The 22,717-nt window shown below is 43.6% G+C and overlaps 1 protein-coding gene across 6 annotated transcripts in view; it reads right to left on the reverse strand.

The window, feature by feature from the left end:
* GAB1 (GRB2 associated binding protein 1) overlaps window positions 1-22,349 on the reverse strand; it is a 102,093-nt gene extending 79,744 nt beyond the window's left edge. For all 6 annotated transcript variants that reach the window (XM_075150069.1, XM_075150068.1, XM_075150067.1 and 3 more), the window contains exon 1: window positions 21,001-22,349. In XM_075150069.1, the coding sequence (XP_075006170.1) occupies window positions 21,001-21,072 (72 nt within the window). In that variant the 5' untranslated portion in view covers window positions 21,073-22,349. The remainder of the gene's footprint in view (window positions 1-21,000) is intronic.
* Window positions 22,350-22,717: the final 368 nt, after the last annotated feature.

A 22,717-nucleotide genomic window follows, 5' to 3' on the forward strand; every position in this document is an offset into this window, starting at 1 on the left:
CATAAGTGCCTTTCCCAGTTTTCATAATTAAACCCATTAAATAAATAATTATACAGCCATGACGCATGTTGCTATGGCAAGGATTGCGATAGCAAAGATTCAAGCTTTTATGACTTCACTACAAGGTCACATAGACGCCTGTGAACAAGAAAAATGTGTGGCGGAAAAGGTTACTTCCATTAACATCAACTGCAAGGAAAGATACTAAGATGAAGTACGCGTCCACGCTCTGGAGAGTGGTCTGAAGCGTGAGTGTGTTGTTTTTCACTCCAGTCTCTGCAACAAGTCACAGAAGGAAGAGAAATGTGACTGCTGACTATCTCATCCTTCTGGTTTTGTCTGAAAGGTACGTTAGCACAACCCTCAAACAGCGCACGAGGCCCCAGGGCCACATACATTTATTTGCCCGCTAACCAAGTTGAACGCTCTTTTGCCTTTCAAAGTATCCATAAAAATACTACTACAAGACTGTGATCTTTAAAGAGCGTGCATTCCTCACCGGCTACCTTTAAAGTGGCGTTCAAGGAAGATAAACACCACAGCCTGCCTTCCCATAGGAACACGGGCATCTTCCGCGCCCGCCGTTCCCACCAGCAAGGCTCCAGTCCAGCCCAGGTGGGAGACACCCAACGAGGTGCACAAGCAAATCGGCAGTGCCAGCCCGAAGCGGGTGGGCAGGCACACCCAGAGGGCTCCGGACAGTCGGCTGCACGTGGTAGCTGTGCGGCGGTCTCCTGGGAAGGTGGCATCCAGGGTGAGACAGGGTCCCACAGAGCTAGGGAGGGAGGGAGGAGCAGCGAGCAGCCTTCAGCCCTACCCTGGACATGGTTTAGGGAGAAGAAGAAAACCTGCCCTCAGATTACCGACCAAATTTCCTCCCGAAATGGTTAGAAATCCCTGTGCTTCACCGTCACTGAAGGCCACGACTTGCCTTCTGAGAAAGAAGCTGCCCGTCGGCCAGCAGCTACAGCTGGCCTGGCACCGGCCCTTCGGGCGACGAACGCCACCACACCTCAGAGATGCGCAAACACCAGTTTCAAATGAAAAGCACAGCTAAGCTAAAGCAAGGTGCCTCTAACTTGTTACTATTTTTACCAGTAAATCCTGCCCTAAAAATATTTGCGTGGGGGAGGAGGAAAAAAGGAGGATTTAGTGGGGTGTCAACTAAAAACTTCTAATCAAATACATACATGTATTTGAAGGCAAATAAACCGCTTTGATGCTGCTCCACGGTGAAGTCTACAACTTAGCATAGAGGACAAGGCAAACAGACTTTTGCATTAAGAGAAGAGGTGGGAGATTCAAAACTAGAGATGAAGAAAGCACACACACTTGTACTGAACTTTCAAAACAAGTTATTCCAGTTTAGCATTTTTCTTCCTGAACTGACGTAGCATAAATAAGAACCAATGAACTAATGAAATGCAAAGCTTATCCTGAAGCATGAAAGTATTATAATTGTGCTGTGCTTTGCTAATTTTAGAAGACGAAGAAGAATGACTATACTATAATAAGTCAAATGTAAATATACAAGGCCATCCAATCGCCCGTAGTGCATTCAGCCCACATTATTCAATTCTTCTCCACGTCTTCTCAATTTAAGGCAATAAGAGCAGCAAGGAATTCCTCTAAGACCTCCAGTTTGCCAGATAAACAAATCCATTCTACTCCAGTGAAAAGTTTACCAGTCACGATCTCCTTTACTTCAAGGCTGAACTTCTGCCTGCAGCTTTCTCCACCCAAGACACGCAGAAATGTCAGACAGTGCAATAAAGAAGCGTGAAGTCCAGCATCTTCACAGTGCTCCAAGGCTCTCGTTGGCTCCATGGTCACCTCTGGATCCCAAGGGAAAGCCAGATTTTCATCACTATGGTACCCACACACTGGGCTAACATCAGTGCAGTCTGAAGACTGCAGTTTCTTCTTACATGACACTCAAAACAATTGCACCGAAAATGGAAACAAAGAAAAAACCCAAACTACTGGGAAGTTTCAAATAAGGGAACATCTTCCCTTCTAGCCACTATTTCCAGATAAAAATCACTACGGGTCGTGGCCTCTCCTGTTACAAAAGCCAGTGTTTTGCACAAACCTTCTTCCAGTAACAGAGATTAAGAAGGTCAGATAACTACACGGAAAAATTGAGATACAAGCCACAAGGTAAACTATACATGCTTACTATGTCTGCTTTAAGTTACCCTGAAAAACTCTGGACAATCTAGCCTAAGCAAACCATGACATGCACAGTAGGAAGGCCATCAAAATAGGAGAAAAATCAGGAAACCCCAATATTATGAAGCTGCGTTTCCTTCCAACCTTTTGGGAGACTGGGGAGAGCAGAAGGGAAAGAGTAATCAGAAAATGTTTTGTTGTATTTTTAGCCTTATGAAGAAATTTTATTATTGTTTTCACGTTAAAATTAAAATATCTAGTTTTTTTACTGTGACAAATAACAAATATTTCTATTTTATCAAAACAGTTTTCTACAATCTGTTAAATCAATGGATTATAACGAAATATTTCAATTCATCTAGATAGCATTTCTGATATGACTCTTGTTTGAGAAACTTCAGGTTCTTAGAGACACACAGATATTACATGCTAATGTTCAAAAGAGACAATAAAAAGCAATTCTAAGCATAAAAAAAAACTTTTACAGCAGACCAGATTCTATTGCTGAAGCAGTTCTCATGAAACCTCGCAAAAAACTATATTAACTGCAGAACTTGGTTTAAAAACAGACTTATTTCATGTTATTATGTTTAACAGAATACCAATCAACTTACAGTAGCTCTGATTAACCTGCTTACTTGAAAAATTCTTTACTAAGTTTTGCTTAGTATTAACTCATTAAGCTTAGTCCAAGAGGAAAATAAAAAAAAAAAAAACTGGAATGATTTTCCTTAGCATTAAAAGTGTTATGCTGAATTACTATTACATTCTTTTCACACTAGATCTTCTCAGTGAAAGAAGTTGTTCATAGTAGCTATATTATATGAAATACCAAAAATATTCCTATGATGAACTCCAAAAGCTCACTAAAAGACCAGGAAAGCAGTGAGCTTGCAGGGGGGAGTGTGGGGGAGGTGTTTAAAAAAAAAAAAATCACCTCACTTGATATAAACTGTCCATCAATACAAACATTTTCAATTCATTTCAGAACAAGCCCAAAGACCATTGATAAAATCTTCAACGTCCATTTACCTTCCTTAGGAACTCATGTTCCTGCCCCCCGCCTTTGATTTACTTTTTAAATACGTAAGGATGGTTACAATATTTTTTGAGTATGTCTGATTTCCCACAATCTGCAAAAAAGTGATATCACCATGATGAGGTGTGTCTCAAAAGCATATAGATTTCATATGCCACTAATGTGTCATACCACGGGGGCATATTTTGTTAATGCTATGTAAGATATTACAGTGCATTCACTTAGCTCTGCAGACTTCAACCACACTCACCTAACAAGACAGGCGAGTTTGGCTTATACAATACGTAAACAAGCCTTAGAGCAAACATGCAGTAGAACAAGTTGAAACATTGGTTACATTAGTTAAACCTCATTACACCTGAGTAGCCTCTTCATTTCCAGTTATTCCCATTAAGAACACTGCAGGTTAGCAAGATCAGAAAATAACAAGTTGTCATCTTCTCCATCCCCCCGTTCCAGAAATACCTTGCACAGAGAGATGCAGCAGAACAACGGCGAGAGCGCGCAAACAGCTCTGGACCACTTCCAGGTTCCTTTCACATCTATATGCGGACAGCTCTATCTTTTTCCCCCAAGCACGGTCATTGCAAAATTCAAACATACAGGCTGATCAGTTTTAACTCGATCAGCAGCCGCCTTTGGTACCTTGAACTACGTCGGTACGGGAAGGACCCCGGTGAGGTGGCTCACGCAACTACCTCCTCTTGGACAGCAACAGGCTGGGATTACATTGTGGCATTTGGGATACAGAGATTCCCTCCCGTGCAGAGTAATTAATTCTGTTTTGTCACACATCATTTTTAGAGCATCTTTAAAGACCTGTGAAAACAGAAAGCAGTAGCCCCAGTGATCATATCACCACTGTAAAAGTGGTGCTACCACCAGCTCCAAATCACTTCAGACTTGCCTGTCACAGGTTGGGAGAAGAGTACCGACAGACGTCCAGGAAGACAAGACTGATGCTGTAGGAAGCACTCGAAAACTCCAGAGCTTTTTACCCCGTTCCGATGAGGTAATGCATGTGGTGGGTTCTGCTGGCTCCAGGTTTTGGTTTTTTAGGTTTTTTTTTAGTATATTTATTTTATTATTAGAGTAGTGAGATCATCAAACGAAAGAAAATTTGGCTTTACAGTTAAAACTGCATTCTTTCAGGGGTCTGCTTTCATATTTGTGTTTGCTTTTATATCTCAATGGAATTCGAATCATGTACGCTATTTGGGGCTTTACTGAAAGATGACCACAAAGAAACTTTACAGCTGATACAGAAGACAGCAGCTTATCTTGGCAGCACTCCTAACAGCACAGATAATTCCCATGCTCTCCAGCCTGTATTCTGTCAATTGTTTCTATGCACAAATTCAAGCCATTTTGGCCTTAATGAGTCTCCATATAGGCAAAGTCCTAGCTACAAAGGAATCTCTCACTCTACCCAGATTAAACTAAAAAAAGAGCAATTACATTTAAAGCCTGCTACATGCTTTCCAAGGAAAGAGAGAGATGGGACCGTTTTTCAGTGTGAACTCTCCTGAAAACATCGTCCACAATTCCTTCCCTTGGTAACGTACAATCTCAGAAAGATGGAAGACAGAAGAAAGCATGTTGGGGGCGGGGGGGAATTATAATTGTCATTTTAAAACATGACAGATAATAACACGTCAAAACATAACATGCCCAGACTAACAAGTATATTCAATGCTAACATCCTCCTTGTCCAAAACCAAACTTTACCCTTCTATACCTAGGAGCATTTCACAAAAATACACAAGTGAATAGAATAACCTACAAATCCTTTGTACACATAATAGAAGAAGTTAGCCTTAGTTAAGAACTGAATGAAAAAAAATACTCAAGTTCTAATAGTTCAGAAGAGAGTTTAATCAGTTCACCCCAAACTTAGCACAGAGTTTAAAAACAAAGAAACACATCTGTTAGAGCAGACAGGAAAAATAATGAGATATAAGTCTCTATAGAGATACAGTGCAGTTATAAAAGACTTTAAATACAACCTTCAAGTAGTCTGAATTTCATGAATTTATGAAGGAAATAGTTGTTGCATTTAGAGATATACAATACAGTTAGCAAGCCTGACAAAAAAACACGACACCAGCTATAGTTGGTTCTGTCTAGAAAAGGTCTACATGCCCACCCAACGGCGACCGTGGGCCATGACCTCTACATGCTCCTCGAATAGGCAACTCTAGCAGTCAAGAGACTTAATCCTTAGGAAAACGTGGGTATATTTTAAAGGAATAGAGAATGTGAACTGCAAAGGCAGCTTTCAAGAAAACAGAAAATACACCTCATTTGGTAGCGAAACATTAACGATAGCAGCATACAGAAGACAAGTCAGAGGAGAACAGGAAGCATTTAGGAGCAGAGAGACTGAAGCATGTGCCAGTGATGTAAAGTTTACATAAAATGAGCATGGGAAGTCATCCACAGGCAGGTCAACAGCAAGAAAGAGCAAAGATGAAGAGATACAAGCTAACACAGAAGCTGCAGATCCCCAAGGGGAAGTGAGACCAAAAGGGGGGCGGGGGAAAGAAAAGAAAAGAAAAAAGGACTACTACCTTTTAGTAGAGACATGAATCAAGTTTCCAGAGCAGCAGGGTATAGTGTCACAAGGCTAAACACAAGAGCTCAAGCAAGGAATTATTGATGGTTTCTAAAGTGAAAGGGGACAAAAACACAAAGAATGAATGAACTATTGACACAAGAATCAGCTTGGAAAAGGTCACCTGTAGACCTCTGCAGACATCTGTAAAAGTCATGAGGAAAGACTGAGCCAGGCAGAAGCCAAGGCTTCCCAAACATGGAGATGTACCAGCAGATAGTTTTCTGGGAAGGCTCTTGGCTCTGAATTTTGCTCCCGCCTCCCCCTTACAGATGACCTTCTGGGCATACTGCAAGGCTTTTTTATTTACCCAGGTTTTTGCCTGAAGGATACAGGGATGGGTGTGAAGATTTTCCTACTAGGAAGGCAAAGAGATATCTTTTGTTGGCACGTCACTAATTTCTAAGCTGTTTTAATTACTATATACGCACCAAGAGGTTATGGTAGAAGCTGAAAAAATATACATTGTGCTGTATTATATTTAGAATATGTACTTATTTGGACATTGAGTTAAGTTTTACCACACTCAATGGAAGTTCAACATGTTCTTTCAAATCATTTCATTAACAGTACTTAATTTTTAATCCAGAACTGTAACAAACTTAGAGGAGTCTCTCATTTTGTCTTTTTACGTTAAGATAATACATGGCTAACAGAGCTAGGGTTCAAGCAATATGTCCTTGTTATCACATACAATAATTAACCGAAACAAAGTTTCCAAATTATGCTATTGAAACCTTAAAGACTGGTTGGGTTCTGCCTAATCTTCACAATATGCCCTTGGGCAAGCCTGTGAAATTATCCTTATAAATCAAAAGTTACAATCCTGCAGTCGCATCTGCATCTGGGGACCTTTTTCCACAGATGAATAAGAAGTTGTTTGAATGCTACTGGGGAAGAACTGCAGTTCAGAGAACTACTACTTTCTTCCAATCAGTCTCTTTTTACCTACATAGGCGGTAGTTTAGGAATCTGTTAAAAAAAAAAAAATAATTAATCAGTGTGGGACGCTGCACTTCTTCATGAAAAGCCAAGATTAACACATTGAGTCAACAACTTCTATTTTGAAATAGTTTAATTCTCTAAGGAGATGACTGCTTTCCCCAAATGATGCAGACGTGTCTGCTGTTGTCTGGGCCAATTCAGAGGCTTGTTATTCACTACTCGGTTGATTTCAAAATCAGACTACCCCTTCAGAAAGTTGCAGAGACTATGACATCACATTTATGATAATTTATTGCACAATTATGGTGGCTACATCCCTGGATTTTATTTCGTGGGAAAGCATGTTTCTACTACAGTCTCAACCATTTTCTTGGCTTACGCCTGCTCGCAGAGTTACAAGTTTTGGTACAAAGCTTAGCGTGATTTTTTTCATAACACTATAAAGGTGTTTTATAGCAACTTAAGGCTGTGTAGTTCAATTGCCTAGAGAAATATTTGCACTTTAAATTGAGACTTACTGGAATTTCACCAGCAACTCACAGAAGCTCTGCTTAGCTATTTGCTAAAAAAATCACACAACCCTCCACCAGACTTGATTTTAATACTACTTATGTCTTCTTAAAGAAGCAAAAAGCCCAACATCCTTTGAGGAGGCAAGATTGTCATCTCCTTACATGAATGACAATAATGCAATCACTGAAATTGAATGCAAGAGTATAATTTAATAACCTCAGGTTCAAATGAAGAGATTTGTACACCAATGTGATATTTATTGACTAGAACCGACAAAATAGCACCGTGGAACATTACAAGACAACTTAAAGTAAAGTAATGCAAATGATTGAAAAATTGGGTTTCACTATACTTTGGTCAGTGTTATCTTCATTCTAACCAGAAATACTTTATATTACAAGCTTAAATTAAAAGGCAATAGTAGACAGGTCCTGTAATACTATAATTACAGGACCCAACCCTTACATTTTTGCTTCTGATTCAGCAAAACTTTCACCATACAGCGTACAAAGGACACAAAAGTATTTTCTATGTTATTTAACATGGCATTTGTTTGAATATGTACTATTTAGTTTCAAGAATACCAAAATGCATGTAACAGATAAAATAAAAATATTTTCATATGTTCTTAAGAAATAGGTTGCCATCATTTTAGACTAGAATATATTATAAACAGGATAATGTCTTCTATCACACTTCTTTCTCCCCAATTCCCTAGCATTGTTCATTACCCCAACTGCAGCCCCAAGAAAGTGACTTTCATACTCCAAATACAGAAAACTCATTTCAACCCCAACCATAGGAATCAGTAACTCCTTCCACTATTGCGGAAAGAAATTTAAGTTCTTTCATTACACATAGGCAAATAGCATAAGTAGGCGTTGACAACAGAAAGGATATCTAACCCATTCATAACTTCTAAGATAAGCTACCAGGTCCAAAATCTCTCAAACTCATCTTTCTGAAGAACTCCATCCTCTCCTTTACTGACCGAATGAGAACAAATGGCACAAGGGAAAACCCCGTGCCCCTGTGCGCATGCAACCTCAGCCAGGAGAAACTGAAACACGAGGCATTCCTATGGCATGTAACAGCAGGGTTCTTTTCCTTCAACTGTCTTTTCTGAAATTGGTATTAAACTAGGCTAGAGTAATATTCTTGCTTTGTTTTATTGGCACAACCTGCCAAATTCTTTTTTTTTTTTTTTTAAATCATCTGCAAGGAGAATATGCTTCCCATGCTATACACTACACAGTCAAAAATCAAGGTAAGTTGTAACAGTTGAAAAGAAGGCGCGCTCTCTCTCTCTCTCTTTTACAAGAAAGCACAATTAAGATGTCAGTGTACCATTCAGAGTGTTCTTAGCTCATCTAGTCTATCCTAAACGTATTTGACTTATTCTCACCTTCTTCCCATCTTAGTAGGGGGAATCAGAGAGGGAAGTGAGGACGCACAGACGGATGAGAAGGTACAAATGCAAAGTTGCCAAAACAAGGACTGGATTTTTCCTCTGCTGTCTCCATTTACCAAGTTAAGTCCATTTAACAGTTCCACACGTAGTTGCAGGGTAGGAGCTGTAGCGTTCAGCACACTCAGGCTGGTCTATCATGATTCAAGACAAATTTTCCCCATAAAGGACAGAAACCAGCAAAGAGAGAGTGCGAGTGCATCAGGAGAGGTAGGGAGTCCTCATCGATGTTAGCTGTCTTGTATGCATCACTCTGGAGTCACAGTCAATTCAAAAATAAAAATAAAAGGGAGGACTTTCAAAGCTTAAAAATAAGACTAATAATAGGAAAAGGGAGGATGACACACTCATATTTTGCAACTTTTACAAATATGGCCTAAGAGGTCCAGCAGGCTGATGGAGGCAGACCACTCGTCCCAAAGTGCCCTGTGTTATCTTCTTGCCTTGGCACTGAAAGAATCCAAAAAATAAGCAAAGCCCTAACATTAGACCAGGCAGTGCTTACCACAAGTGACTGGTTAAATGGCAGACCCCATGTATTTCAGCAGTGTACGTACATGCAAGGTACGAGAGAGAAGAGGCAACACCAACAGCAGGAAGACTTGAGGCAACCTAGCTGCTACTGTTATTAACTTCAGAAGCTCGTAACCCACTGTTTATACTCTGTTTTTATCACCTGCTACCATTCACCTGCTTGTCCTGATCAGCCGAGCAGCTACATCAGTTTAGAAGATTGGAAAGACAAGGAAATCAGCTGGCCGCAGAAGCGTGCAGTAAGCAGCTTATCCAACCTGTACACAAGTGAATTCGCTTCCCAAGCACACTGCCAGAGGGACCCCCCCACCTCCATAAATACCATTTCAACGTTTGGAAAGGTGCCATGAGTAAAATGTTTGTTTACTGCAGGCAGGAAGAGCTACCTATGATTCAGACATTAGGAAGTGACAGGAAGGACTAAATTATGCAATTTAAAAGTAGGAAAATAAACACAAAATAGTTGCAATGAGAGGAAGGAAGAGGAGGAAAGGACATGAGAGACAGAAGTTTTGGATCTTCTCTCTCACTTGCGCAGGGCTGAAGCGATCATCGCAGCAGGAGGCCCCCATAGGATTTCTTCACCTTTTAACCCTCATCCTAGAGCCCCTGGCCAGGGACTTTCCTCCTTAGCACTGAGTAAGAAACATCTGTCCGGCTCGGTCTCCCAGTTGGAAAGGACAGATCATGGTCTTCCTTATTCCCTATTTTGTTTAAGCAGACAGAGATTTCAGAGAGGAGCACTCCATCTGCCCTTCTTTTAAACAACAGCTACCAGAAGCAAAGGATCCAAAGGCGGACAGAAGGAAGGCTCATTTTCCAGCCAGCTAAGGGAGGTAGGAACGTACTTCAGCTCTGTCGGATGCTGGTTGCAGAGACTGATAGGAAAACCTCTTCCCGTAAGCAGAAAGCAGGAGAAGCGCCCCGATGGGAATAGCGCTGCCTTCCCATCAGTTGTTGGAAGCAATCGAGCATCTCAGCAGCGTTGCTTGTGACTTTGCACCTCCCCTCCACAGTTTGTTAGGTCGACTCTCAGCAGCACATCTCTAGCAAAAGTTTTACGTTTGGTAAATTGCAGTAATAGCCTGCATAATTAACGTGCCCATTCCAAGGCTAAAACAGCAAACAAGAAGATTTGAGTCGCAGTCAGTTATGGCTGCGCTGTAAGAAAACGCCACCAAAGAACACTATCAAATTTCTGTAATGATGATGATGCCTCCCTTATATAATCAGTAAAGATCTTCCTGCCACTCTCTTTATAAATCAGACAATAAATTCCTGCTCTTTTTTTTTTTCCTGGAGCTGTAGACATTCACAGATAAGCAGAGCTGTCAGGTCAAGGGAAAATGCGAAGGAGTGTGAATTAACTTAGCGCTGAAGTACACACCATAGCAGAAAACTCTGTAGTTACTTGTGCTGGGACGAAATTACCCTGGGATGAAACCAGGGTTAAGTTTCCCAATTTACACTAATGAGTCATTTGAATGCTACTCTTCACCTTTTTATCTTTGCCCCCTGTCCCATTTCTCCCTTCCCCTCCCCAAAACTCCAGAAAGGAAAAAACAGGTTTTATCTTAGTAACGACTGACTCCTGAGTGCATATAAGTGCGTTCTGTCTGCCGACAGACCTTTAGCAGTGAAGAGTAACTTAAGTTATTTTTCATAGTGCTGACAAGCTTATGCAATTTAACTTCATTTGTGCACACAGGCAACTGTATTAGATAGGTCATAACCAAGAACGTGACATGACCTCAGCTTTGAGCTTTAAGGGCATTATTTCACACTGAGTAACAAGTCATTAGACTGCAAAACTTATCCACATAGCATGATGCAAATAATTTCAGCAATAATTGTGTAGAAACAGTAAATGGGAATGCATTAGAACCTGCAAGATTCAGGAAGATACACTTATTGTTATACCTTATACCTACTCTTGCACTTCTTAAAGTTATCTCCTTTAGCAACAGGAAAGGATTTTGTAAACAAAAAGTTTAGCTAATGCCACCATGAGAACATCATGCAGTATAACATGTAATTGAAAGAAAGAAAGATTTCTTTAATGAAGAGCACCACAAGAAATCGTGGAATTATATAAGAAGCGATATATTCAAAAGGGATAAGTTTTTGTCAGTTTGTGGCTTAAATCTCAAATCAAGTTCCTATAGATCACTACTTTCTAGGAAAGCAGAACTGCCAGATGGATCACGCCCATAGCCTACCTCTGACACTTCCAGAATGTCAGCAGAACTAGGAAAAGACTGGATCGCAGAGGTGAACCAAAGGAACGGGTTACAACACGACATCTTAGAGGTCTCCTCTTGTCGCACCCCAGACCTCCAAGTGCTCACGCCTACAGCTGGGGGGTTCTCTCCAAGTCCCCTGGAATCTCCTGCGTTCCTGACATGGACACCACATGGCCGCGTGCTCCACTGCCTCATCTGTCCTTCTGCCAGCCCCTTCTGTTTCAAACTGCACTCCATACCCTCCCCTTTTCCGCCCCGCTTTTTTTTTTAAAAAAAAAATTAAACTACGCAAGGACAAATTGCCAATTCACCTCAAGTCCGTGCATTACTTTGACATTCTCTCTCTTAGCTGTTTCTTGATAAAAAGAACACAATACTAATCCTCACAATAACCACTAGGAGCATCAGATACATTATCCCCACCATCTCTTTCCTAATATGCTCCTTACTTTTCAGCGTTTGCTGGGAAGGGGCAGACTTGCTGTCAGTATTTCACCATATTTTTAAGGATCACAGATATTTATATGCTATTTTTTTTAAAATCATAACTGTTTGCTAGATTCTGTATATGGGCTTTGGAGTTCATCAAGATTAACGATTGCTCACATGCTCTACACTGACTGGTTTCAGAAAGCAGTCCTTCCAAAGTACCAGTCCTCCCCTGCACCATCCCAAAACCAGGCGCAGCTTCTCTACATCTGATCCTGCTTAAGAATCTACATGGAAACACAAACGTCAGAAAACTGCAAAAGAAACATGCATTAAGTGTGAATGGGAACATTTGTCTAGCACATTACGTGACTCAGTGCAGCTATTCTTCATACAAAGGGAAAATGACAAACTAACACACTATTTTCAGAATTGCTTCTTTTTTTATAAACGGGTATCATTCCATTTTGAACTTAAAATCCATTTTTTATCTGATATCATGTGTGTATCTACCCTTTTAATAACTCTCCCAAATGGACTGTAATTCTTGTGTGTTGATTGCATCAAAGGTCTATTTGAAGGCAGGGGTATTAACTGTGTTTGAATAGCTTCCTGTATTCTTATTCCATACCCCAAATCTAATCCTGCGAACTCCTACCGTCAGCAATAAACACCTACAGAAGGTTTATTTTGCTTTTAAATCCCAAGCCCCAGACAACATAGAAAAATAAACCAAAGTCTCTCTATCTTTGTGTTGGTTTTCTCTTTTTCCTTTTCTTTTGAGGCAGAAGAGCCCGGCGATAGCTGTAACCCCAGAGCGAGGAACGTGCTGGCCTGCACCACTGAAACCCATCGCATTCCTCCTGGGGTGGAGACAGGCTCACCCCGGGGGGAGGCAGGCAGCAGATCTGCCATCACCCTGCCCCAAGGCTGGCTCTGCTGGAAAGTGGGTGGGGAAGCAGATTTACTTTGTGACAGCCACTATCTCCGCTGCCACGAAGGGTTTATCTGGCCTTGTTTTCACTTATAAAGCAGCGGGACGACCCGCAGGTGACCAGCTAGCCGGCTGGAAAACTCTTCTGCGGGAGACAGGCGGAGAGACGAGGTTGCTTTTCTCCTGCGAGGCAAGGTCACCCCAATACCCTGCCGCCATCCCCAGCTGCCGGGCAGAGCCCCAGGCCTGGCCTGCGCATCGGGATTCCTCGTCTGAGCTAGCCAGAGTGTGGCAGAAGACAAAAATTACCTCCTTTTTAAAAGCAGAGAAGCCAAAGCTTTCTTCTGGCTTCCTAGAAATTCTCGGAGAAAAGAACAAGCATAGCTCCTGAAAAAACATCGTTTTTTTTTAAAAATCACTCTGCCGATAAATTGCTGTACAAAATAAGAACGAGCAAAACCTTTTCCTTTAATTCAGTTCTTGATGTGGGGCCTAAACTCAGCTGTCCAGAAGTGACAAGCCGGTATACTACCTTGGCACAGCCATCTGGCAGAAGTATCACCTCTTTTTCATGGTACGTTTTTACACAAAATTATTTGTATTATTATGTACAGATATTATGTATAATAATACACAAGCCATATGGACGTAACTGCCTGACTTTTTTTAATTACATGTTGTTACACCACCAGTTCCAAGAGAGACAACTATCATGCTGTCATTTACCCCAAATAACTGCCATTTACCTGAAAAAAAGGAAGAAAAATGTGTCACCATAACCTCAGGGAGTTTAATCCTAAAGTTGTAATTTTGGTGCGTAAAATGCAGTTAAATATATTCCTTCTCCTCAGTTAAAAAAAAAAAAAGATGGTTAGAGAGTTCAACAGTTAATTCAGCCTCTTTCATTTCACGAAAAGTTAACTTATAAACATTTCCCTACTGGATACCGCTAAGAAGACAGATACTATGTAACATAAGATTATTTTTTACAATTAAAAGCGCTGTGGCATGTTTCAAAAAGCCTCCAAAGTTAATCATGAGAAACAAAACTTTTGTCAACAGCTGAAAGCAAGACCAAACACAAGCACAATGTAACCTTTTATTGGAAGCCTTTTTTTTTAAAAAAAAAAAAAAGCTCAAAAATACAACTAGTATATTGCACTGAGCAATATTTACAAAGCTAACACTATTTGTACAACTATGAACACTTTTCCTAAAATAAACAAGCCAGAGAATTCATAAAAGAGGACCCGCAATAGCCTAATGAAGAATTGATAAAGGGGGAATTGAGAATGAACAATACTTTATTTTTGGTCTGGAGATGGCAGAATCTGCCCCCCGCCTCCCCCCCCAAAAAAAAACAAAAACAAAACAAAAACAAAAAAGAAAAATGTAGTACTGCCTCAGAAATACTTGTTTGTACATATGGGGAACTAAAACAGCAGCAAATTACATTGGACTAACAATATTCACCTGTACACAACACATACCTGCCTTGACAAGATTATCCCTTTCTGTCTGATCTTTCTGCCTGCCTTGCTCAAGTAATTTGCATGACAGAAGGTCTGTCCCTCCTAATGAAATACTGCAATTAAATTGCAACAGTTGAAATTGCTTCTATCGGCAATAAAATGATTAGTCATTGAAGCACGGAAAATTTTAAGGTCATTTTGAAAAAGTCTCAAGAAGTCTGTCACTGCAACACTACAAAAGAAGTCGGGATGAAAAAAATAAGGAGGTGTATCTTTGCTTGATGTTTATTTGCTCTCTGTCGAAACAAAACTTGCACCTCATCAGTTGTACTTCCCTTCTTGATTTAAGAAAATATTTCACCAAGTGTAGTTGGGTAACATCAATTTTTAGACTAGAAAAAGGTGATAGCAGGACTAAAGAAGTATGAGATACCCAAGCCAGAGCCATCTACAATACACAAGGTTACTCTCCCCCTTAAAATTACTACATTTTGAATCACTGATGTTCCTTTTACTTTTTGCCAAGACTTTTGTCAAAGCCATTTATTTATTTAAGGGGAAATAAATATGTTCTAAATGTCCATAAGAGATTACATTTCATTCTAATTATCTGATCCAAAAGTCATGTCAAAAAAAAGAAAAAATCCATGCCTCAGAAGTGTCCAAACCACCATTCCAAGATTTTTAAAATTTAAAGAGAGAGAAAAGGACACTGGAAACAGTTTTATTCTGTCACTTTCCTCTTTCTAAATAAGGGACTGCTGAATACCAAAAAAGTTGAATGAAAATGGAAGGATTATCTCTCATCTGAAAGAGTGACCTGGTCAACCAAAGGCCTCCAGAATTGAATTGATGCTCATTTTGACAGTCAAGGCCTATACGTTTGGTGGGGGGTTTTTTGTTTGGTTGGTTGGTTTGGTTTGGTTTGGTTTTTTTAAGCTAAACTGTCCAATAAAAACATTCTTTTCTCAATATAATCCAATTCACATGTATTTCACACAGCTGCTTTGGTCTTACGATTGACTAAGAGGCATGCAAAACAAGGTCATCCGCGTATAATTCGAAGTTAAATTCATCGTATTCCATTTTTTCCTCTGGTTAGTACGTATGTTGCTTATACTGAATGTTCAATGCTGCAAGACTCTGTGCATACACGGAGGAGCAGCATTAAGAAAGTGGGAGACATTAATTTGTTTTTCCACTTCCTCCCCCCACTCCTGTAAGTTCTTCATTGAATTGTACTCCCTTGCGATTAGCTGCACCAAACCTTATTAACACACCTACCAAAAGACAGAAGCATAGCGAAAGGGTACCCGTAAGTTGCTATACATCCAACTGAGAATGATCTTCAACATCACAAAAAGTCAGAATTTGACTGTTTCCTCATCTCTCAGCTATTATGGTCCCAAATTAAGGATTACTATTTAACAGCTTCAAGAAACATCTTTAGAATATCTGGCTTATTTCATATGTCCAACAGTTCACATGCACTTCAAGAAGAACAGGACAATTTCTGTTACTTGAGTCTCCAACTTTCCTGTCGACCCCAAGAAAAGAAGCGCACAAGCAGTTCAGGTACTGTCTGACCATGCAAGCTCAGAAACATTTAAATTAACAGTGTACATCAGTGTGGTATACTACATGAAAATTAGAATAACTAGTGGAAGAGACTCATCTTACTTAGTACATGTATATTAGACTTCTTAATCTGTTTTATATCCTGTCGCCTGCTCTTACCCGCTGAAGCCATCCACTGGTAAATAATTCAGAGCATACACCATAGGTCAAGCACTGACAGTGCTGTAGCTTTGGCAGCAAAGTCAACATCAGCTGTTAATGTCCTGTCAAAGATGATAAATACCTTGCACGATGAGTTCCATGCTCCTCAAGCGAGACTTACACCCGAACAGCAAGCCTAGGAGGTAGGTATACCCCCAAAGTCATACGCGAGATCATTTCAGTATCTGAAGTCAGCACACAAAAAAACACAACTTCCTTCTATAAATCATTATGTTTAGTCATGCTTTCGAATTCATAGTTTAGGGTTTACTAACCCACGTTTAAAAATACCAAAAATCAAAATACTGGTTCCCGCACAGGCATAGCAGAAGGGAAGAGACAGACTTCCTTCCAGAAGGAAAGGTTTCTGCATGAACACCCATTCCCACAAGGTCTTCAGCAACTCCTGGAGGAGCACAAGCACAATCAAGTTCAGAATATTAAGATGTTACTTGATTACACTCATCTGTCTTGAGTTAACTTGACCCGGCTCTACAGGGACAGCACTGAATGATGTCAAACAAGCTCATCTTGGTTTTTTTTCTGTAAACCAACTGGCTTCTTAAATTTGCTCACTATGCTCATGCAAGATCACAAAAAAAAAGCTTTAACACAAACAGGTGCCTTCCAGAAAAAGGGCTTTTGTCACGCACTGCAGCTTTTACCAGATTACAACTATTCTGCTGAATAAAACATTTCTTAACATCATTACATATCTTAGCACATTTAAGTATTGCTCAAGACAGAAGAGGCACCTACGTGATTAGTGCCAAAGAGCAAGTGCCAAACAAAACCACAGTAAAATATTCCACTTTTATTGCTTTTGTACCTATACTGTCTTAGCCTATAGTTCAAACATCAGTAACTAGCTTAGCAGTCTGGCACTTTTTTAGTCACCGTCTACAACTGAGAACATTAGAATAAGTAAGAGGATGCTATACGTAGCCTTGTCTGAATTATATCAGTGCTCCTTATGTCCTGGGGAGATCAAGCCTATTTCTCATTTCTAAACTCGTTGTTTTTAAATAATTAAATGCACAATCAATAGGAATCGTCAAATAACCAACGGATTTTTAGTAATAATTACATCAAAATGAAGGTTTCCTAACTTACTTTCAGAATCATCTTATGAGCTCTCATAACTACAGGGAAGCCTATCAGATACAGAAAAATCTGAACCAACTTACCCAATAAAGTGTTTTCTCCTTTCCCAATATAGTTTATGCGAGATGTTTTTGATGAAGTATTACCTTTTATCAAATAAAATGTATTTCACTCCAAGTGGGACATGTTAGAATACTAGAATTATTATATTGCGTCAGTAGACTTTCTACAAATCAGTTCCATAAACCAACCATCAACGCTAAAATTCTGATTTTAAGCGCACCCAGTTGTCATACTGAGCCCTAGCCACCGCCCAGACGACAGCGTAGTAGCTCTAGGAGAGAACTTAGAAGACGTATTCCCATCCCTTCAAGCTCTTCTCCCTTGCTTTACCAAGGACAGCTGTGTTTAAATATCTGGTGGTTTCTTAGCATAATGGCAGTAAAAAATCCTCTATGCTGCTACCACAAAGAATCAGCTATTTTAACTGGCACGTGCACAGCAGAACTGCAACGTAGCAGAAAACCACGAAGCCAACATTTACTATCATTTTTTGAAGGACAGATGGAGAGAAATCGGCTTCCTAATTACATCTTTAAAAATAAGGGGACCAGAGCAGAAAAAGTACAGAAGGTTAAGGTGAGGGCGTAAACGTTTGTGAAGTTGAAAGGAACAGAACAAGTGAGGAAAGAAAATAATACAGAGGGTAGCAGAAGCTGTGAAACGTAGCAGTCCTCCATCCCTATGCGCAAAGAAGTTCTTTCATGTACTCGTGCAACCACAGCATAGGCTGTGGAGACCTGTGCAGGATTTAGCCCCAGCTCCCTTCCCCTTCTCTACTAAATCCACATCCTCAGCTCGGACCCCTGGCCGACACCAAAAGTTACCTTTTGTATTTTCCCCAGAGATGTGCTGCTGGAAACGACTGGTCTGTTCCAGAACAGCAAACAAACTGTTCTGAATACCAGCTCCAGGGGACCAACACCAGGTGCCAGTGGTTATCAGAAAGTTACTTCCGTACCAAAACCGCATGAACGAGACATGAAAATAGGACTCTCTCTAAGGGGGGAAAAGACATCCATGGCATTAAGGCATATATTCACGGAAATCTGATTTTTCCACCTGCAGGACAGGGTCGGTTGGGGTGTTTTTCTTTTTTTAGCCTCAAAATGATTGTAAGCGAGCTTTAATACCATGTCCAACTGTTTCAAACTAAAAATTGAAGTCCCTGTGAAACATATGTCTACGTACTAGCTTCAAAGTGCTCCTTTTCACCCTTCCTAAGAACTGAAACCATATTTAACTGCAATTTCAGACTTTTTATCTCCCTTCCCAGATGGTAACCTGGATTTGCCCCAACACTTGCATGCGAAAACTAATAGAGCGTGAAGCTACAATTTTCCATATATATATGTGAAAAGTATGTGTTGCAGAAAAGCAGTTTCCTATTGAAATCACTTTCCCATCTTTTCGTCTGGTGCAGCCTCTTGAAATATCACCAGTATAAAATATGGCTTTAAAAAACACAGCTCTTCTGTGCCTTCGCCTAAGCGTAGAATTACAGAGAGCATATGCCAACACTTCAATCAGCGCACTCAGTTAAAGTTCATCGTCTTAAGTACGTCAACTTTTTGTTTGCTTGAAGATGGCGATCATGATGTCAAGGTCACTTTTAGGTCTTTGGAGTGAGCGTGAACCTTTAGCCTACAACTGATCAGGCACTATAGACAAGCAGGAGGAATTTTACTTTAAGTCCTCCTTTAAACAGTACCTTTCTTTTATACAGAAAACAGTCTAAAACGTGCAAGATTTAAACTTTGGACCTTATGGCCTACAGCATATGCAGATGCTAAACCAAGTCACGCTCATATAAGCTTGCCATACTATCACGCCGATACTCTGCCTCCTCAAAAAGCAGATCCCCCTTTCAAGTGAAAATTAAGGAATTACTTCTATAGGATGGGGAACCACTTGACCAATGCTGTAGCCAGGGTTTTCCCCTCAAAGGTTCTAATGTTATTCCAGTGTGGAAGTGGAGCTATAAATACATTGAAAGCGCAGTTACGTGGAAAAAAACTAGCATGTTTACGGACTGATTTATGGTATCGATTTAGGAGGGCAAACTCTTGCTTACAACTCTCTCCATTAACAGACAGCATACGTGTACATGATTTAGAATTTGAGCGGGAAACTTATTCAAACTTTAAAAACGTTAATACCGCTCTTAATTCCTACACATTGGTAAAGCGGCATCCTGTGAATATACACAAACACATGGAGGATCGGCCAAAAATACAACCCGTGTCCAATTCGGCAGGGAAGCACAGCCCTGCCGTGACCCATCAGGATGTTCTCTTTGCAAGTCTGATCCTGTGTCCTTCGCATGAATAGGATTTTTGCCATTGGGAACCAGAGAATGGGCTATCCCAAATATTATTTTTTAATTTAAAAAAAGAGTCTCATTTCACCAATTTCCTGGCATTTAAAAAATTGTCCATAACAGCAACAGTTCTTCGAGAAGCGGTTGTTAATCGCTAACATATGAAAATAACATGGTCACATTAAGACCCACATTCACAGATTCTCAAATGAATTTGAAGGTTTAGCTGCTTCAAAAAAAAAAAAACCAACCCACAAACAAAAACAAACCCCAAAAACCTCACTGATAACTGCAAAGGCCGTTTCTATTTAAATACCACCTAACTGGCTAAATAAAGATTAAAAAAAGGAAAAAAAAAAAAAAGAAAAAAAAAGGAAAAAAAGAGAAGGCCCAACATTTTGTACCAATTGCACAGATGCCGCGAAGCCACCCGGCTGCCAGCGGGAAAGGGCTCAGCAGAGATGACTCCTGGCATCCCCCATCCCTCCTACGTGACTTGACAGCCTCCCCGCCAGCACCGAGGAGCCCCAGCGCACGCCGCACCGCTGCTGCCCTGTCACGAAATCTGCCCTCTCAGCAAACGCGCTCCATTTTCCTGCGAACTCAATGTCAGCTCCGCTACAGCCTCTGCTAACATATTTACTGCTGAGCAACAGTAGGCTGAACTTCAAGTAGGAAAAAGGCACTTTTCTTGCAACTCCACCCTCCCCCCCCCCCTTTTCCTCGATGTAGAGGGCTCCAGTCCCAAGGGCAAAGGCCCCCCCCGGCCCCAGGGGGGAGGGCTCCCGGGGCATCCCCGGCTCCCGCCGTCTCCGGGCCAACAGCTCCGGCCGCTCTCCCGCCAGGAGCGACTTTCGGCCGAGCCGCACCGAGCCGAGTTACGGGGCGCCCCCCCGCCCTCCCCTTCGATCAGGCACCAGCACCGGGACGGCAAGTGTTTACGTTTAAAAATACATAAATACCGAGCCCGGATCCAAAGGGAAGACGGAAAAACTCCGCCCCCCTCCCTCTCCCGACTCCCTCGGAAAGGCGATAAAAGCAGGGCAGAAACATCTGACCGCTCGGCGCCCCTTTTTTTAAGGAGAAAAGGAAAAAAAAAAGGGGGGGGAAGAGAAAAAAAAAAAAAGCAGGGGGGAAGGAAAATAAAGGGTCGGGAAGCCCCGCGGGAGGCACCGGGCAGCAGTCCCGGCCGAAGCGGGGAGGCGGCTGGGAGGGCGGCTCGTCCGCGGCCCCGCCGCCGGGCCCGGCCGGGAGGGACCGCGCGGGGAGGCCGGGCCGGGCCGGGCGGGAGCGGGAGGCGAGCGGGAAGCCCCGCCGGGGGAGAAGCGGGGAAGGGAGGGGGAGCGCGGACGGCGAGTGGGAGAGGGCACTCACGTAGCGTTTCAACTTCTTCTCCGGTGGGGACTTTCGGAGCCAGCCCGAGCAGACCACCTCCCCGCCGCTCATGGCTGGGCCGCCTGCCCGCCGGGGCAGCCCTTCTCCTCCTCCTCCTCCGGCAGCGGCAGCAGCGGCGCCCGGGCCGGGCCGGGCCGAGGGAGCCCCGAGACGCGGTGGCAGCACCGCGCCCGCTCCGGCCTCCCGGGGCTGCGGGGCGAGGGAAGGGGAGGAACGGGGGAGCGGTGTGTGTCTGTCTGTCTCTCACGCACAACAACCAGCCGGAGCGGAGCGGCGAGCGGGGCTGAGGCGGGAGGTTCCCCCCTTCCTCCTCCTCCTCCTCGCCGCCGCCGAGTCACACGAACATCGGGGAGAGACGACAGGGGCGGCCGCCGCCCCGCCGCAACTTCGGCTCCGGCGTCCCAGGGCAGGATCCAGCCGCCGCCCCGCCTCGGTGGCACCGCCCCCCGCGCCGCCGGGACCCTCCCGCCGGGGAAGGGCCGCGGGGGGCTTCCCCTCCCCTCGCCCCGCCGCCGGGCCGAGCTCAGCGTCAGCCGCCGCGGCTGCCCGGGCTCGCTCCTTCCCCTTCCCCTTCCTCCTGTGCCGGGAGGAGGGGATCGGCCAGCGCTCCTGCCTCCTTCGCCTTCACCTCGGGGGGGAGCGGCGCGGGGAGGGGGGGCGGCCGCGGCTGGGTCTCGCCCCGGGGCTGAGGCCGGGGCCGGGGCCGGGGCCGGGGCCGGGTCCTCTCCCTCCCGGCGAACGTGGGAGGGGTTTACCCTGGCATTCACGGCGTCCCCCCCCCCGCCCCCAGCCCACTTTTCTCCACAGCCCCGGCCGCCGCGGCCAGCCGAACGGCGGCACCTCCCCTCCCCGCCCCGCCTGCCCCCGCCCCCAGCGCCGGCCCCCGCGCCGCCCCGAGCGGAGGAGCCACGGCGCGGCGGCGGCGGCTCCCCCCGAAACTCCGCCGGAGCCTTTTCAAACAACAAGGGCCGGGAGGGAGCGGGGAGGGGACGGCGCCTCCCAGAGGGATCCTGGGAGCTGTAGTCGGCGGGCGGCTGCGGCCGGCGGGGACTGCGGCGGCGCGGCCGGCGGGGGGGCGCGGGGCGGGGAGGGGACGGGCCCGGCGTTTGCCGGCGGAAGAGAAAGGGGGGTGAGGGACGGACCCCGACCTGCCGCCCCGAACCGGCCCGGCGCGAGGTGGGGTTCGGTTTGTTTTCGGTTCTGAAGGACGGGGCTGCGAAGCGGGTGGCGATTGGAATAATAAATATTAAAATCGCGGTTGAAATGGTGATTCTTTGAAACCCGCCGCAAAATCGTTCAGTGGAGATGGGGAAAAAAAACAAACAGCAAAAACCAACCTAAAAACCCCTATAAAAACTGCATTAGAAACAATTCGGCAAAACTCTTAGCGAGTCTGAAACTGCCTTAGCAAAAAAAAACCCAAGGTTACAAAGTTGGTGTGTTAGCGCAGAAAGGCGAAACGGCAGGCGCGGTCCTTCCCGGAGCCGGGCCCGGGGGGCGATGGCGCTCCCCTGGCAAGAAGTTGCAATGAGGGGCCGGCCTGTGACAGCCGGGACGGACTCATTAGGGTGGAAGCGTCGGAAGGATTTTAAATCTCCCCTGGAACAACCGGGGCCCACCCGCGTGGGTGCCCCACCCGCGTGGGTGCCCCACCCGCCGCAGGACACCCCCACCACCCCCTGCCCCCGAGCCCCTC

This window comes from Calonectris borealis, chromosome 4 (assembly GCF_964195595.1).
Source record: "Calonectris borealis chromosome 4, bCalBor7.hap1.2, whole genome shotgun sequence".
In the NCBI taxonomy this organism is placed as follows: Eukaryota; Metazoa; Chordata; class Aves; order Procellariiformes; family Procellariidae; genus Calonectris; species Calonectris borealis.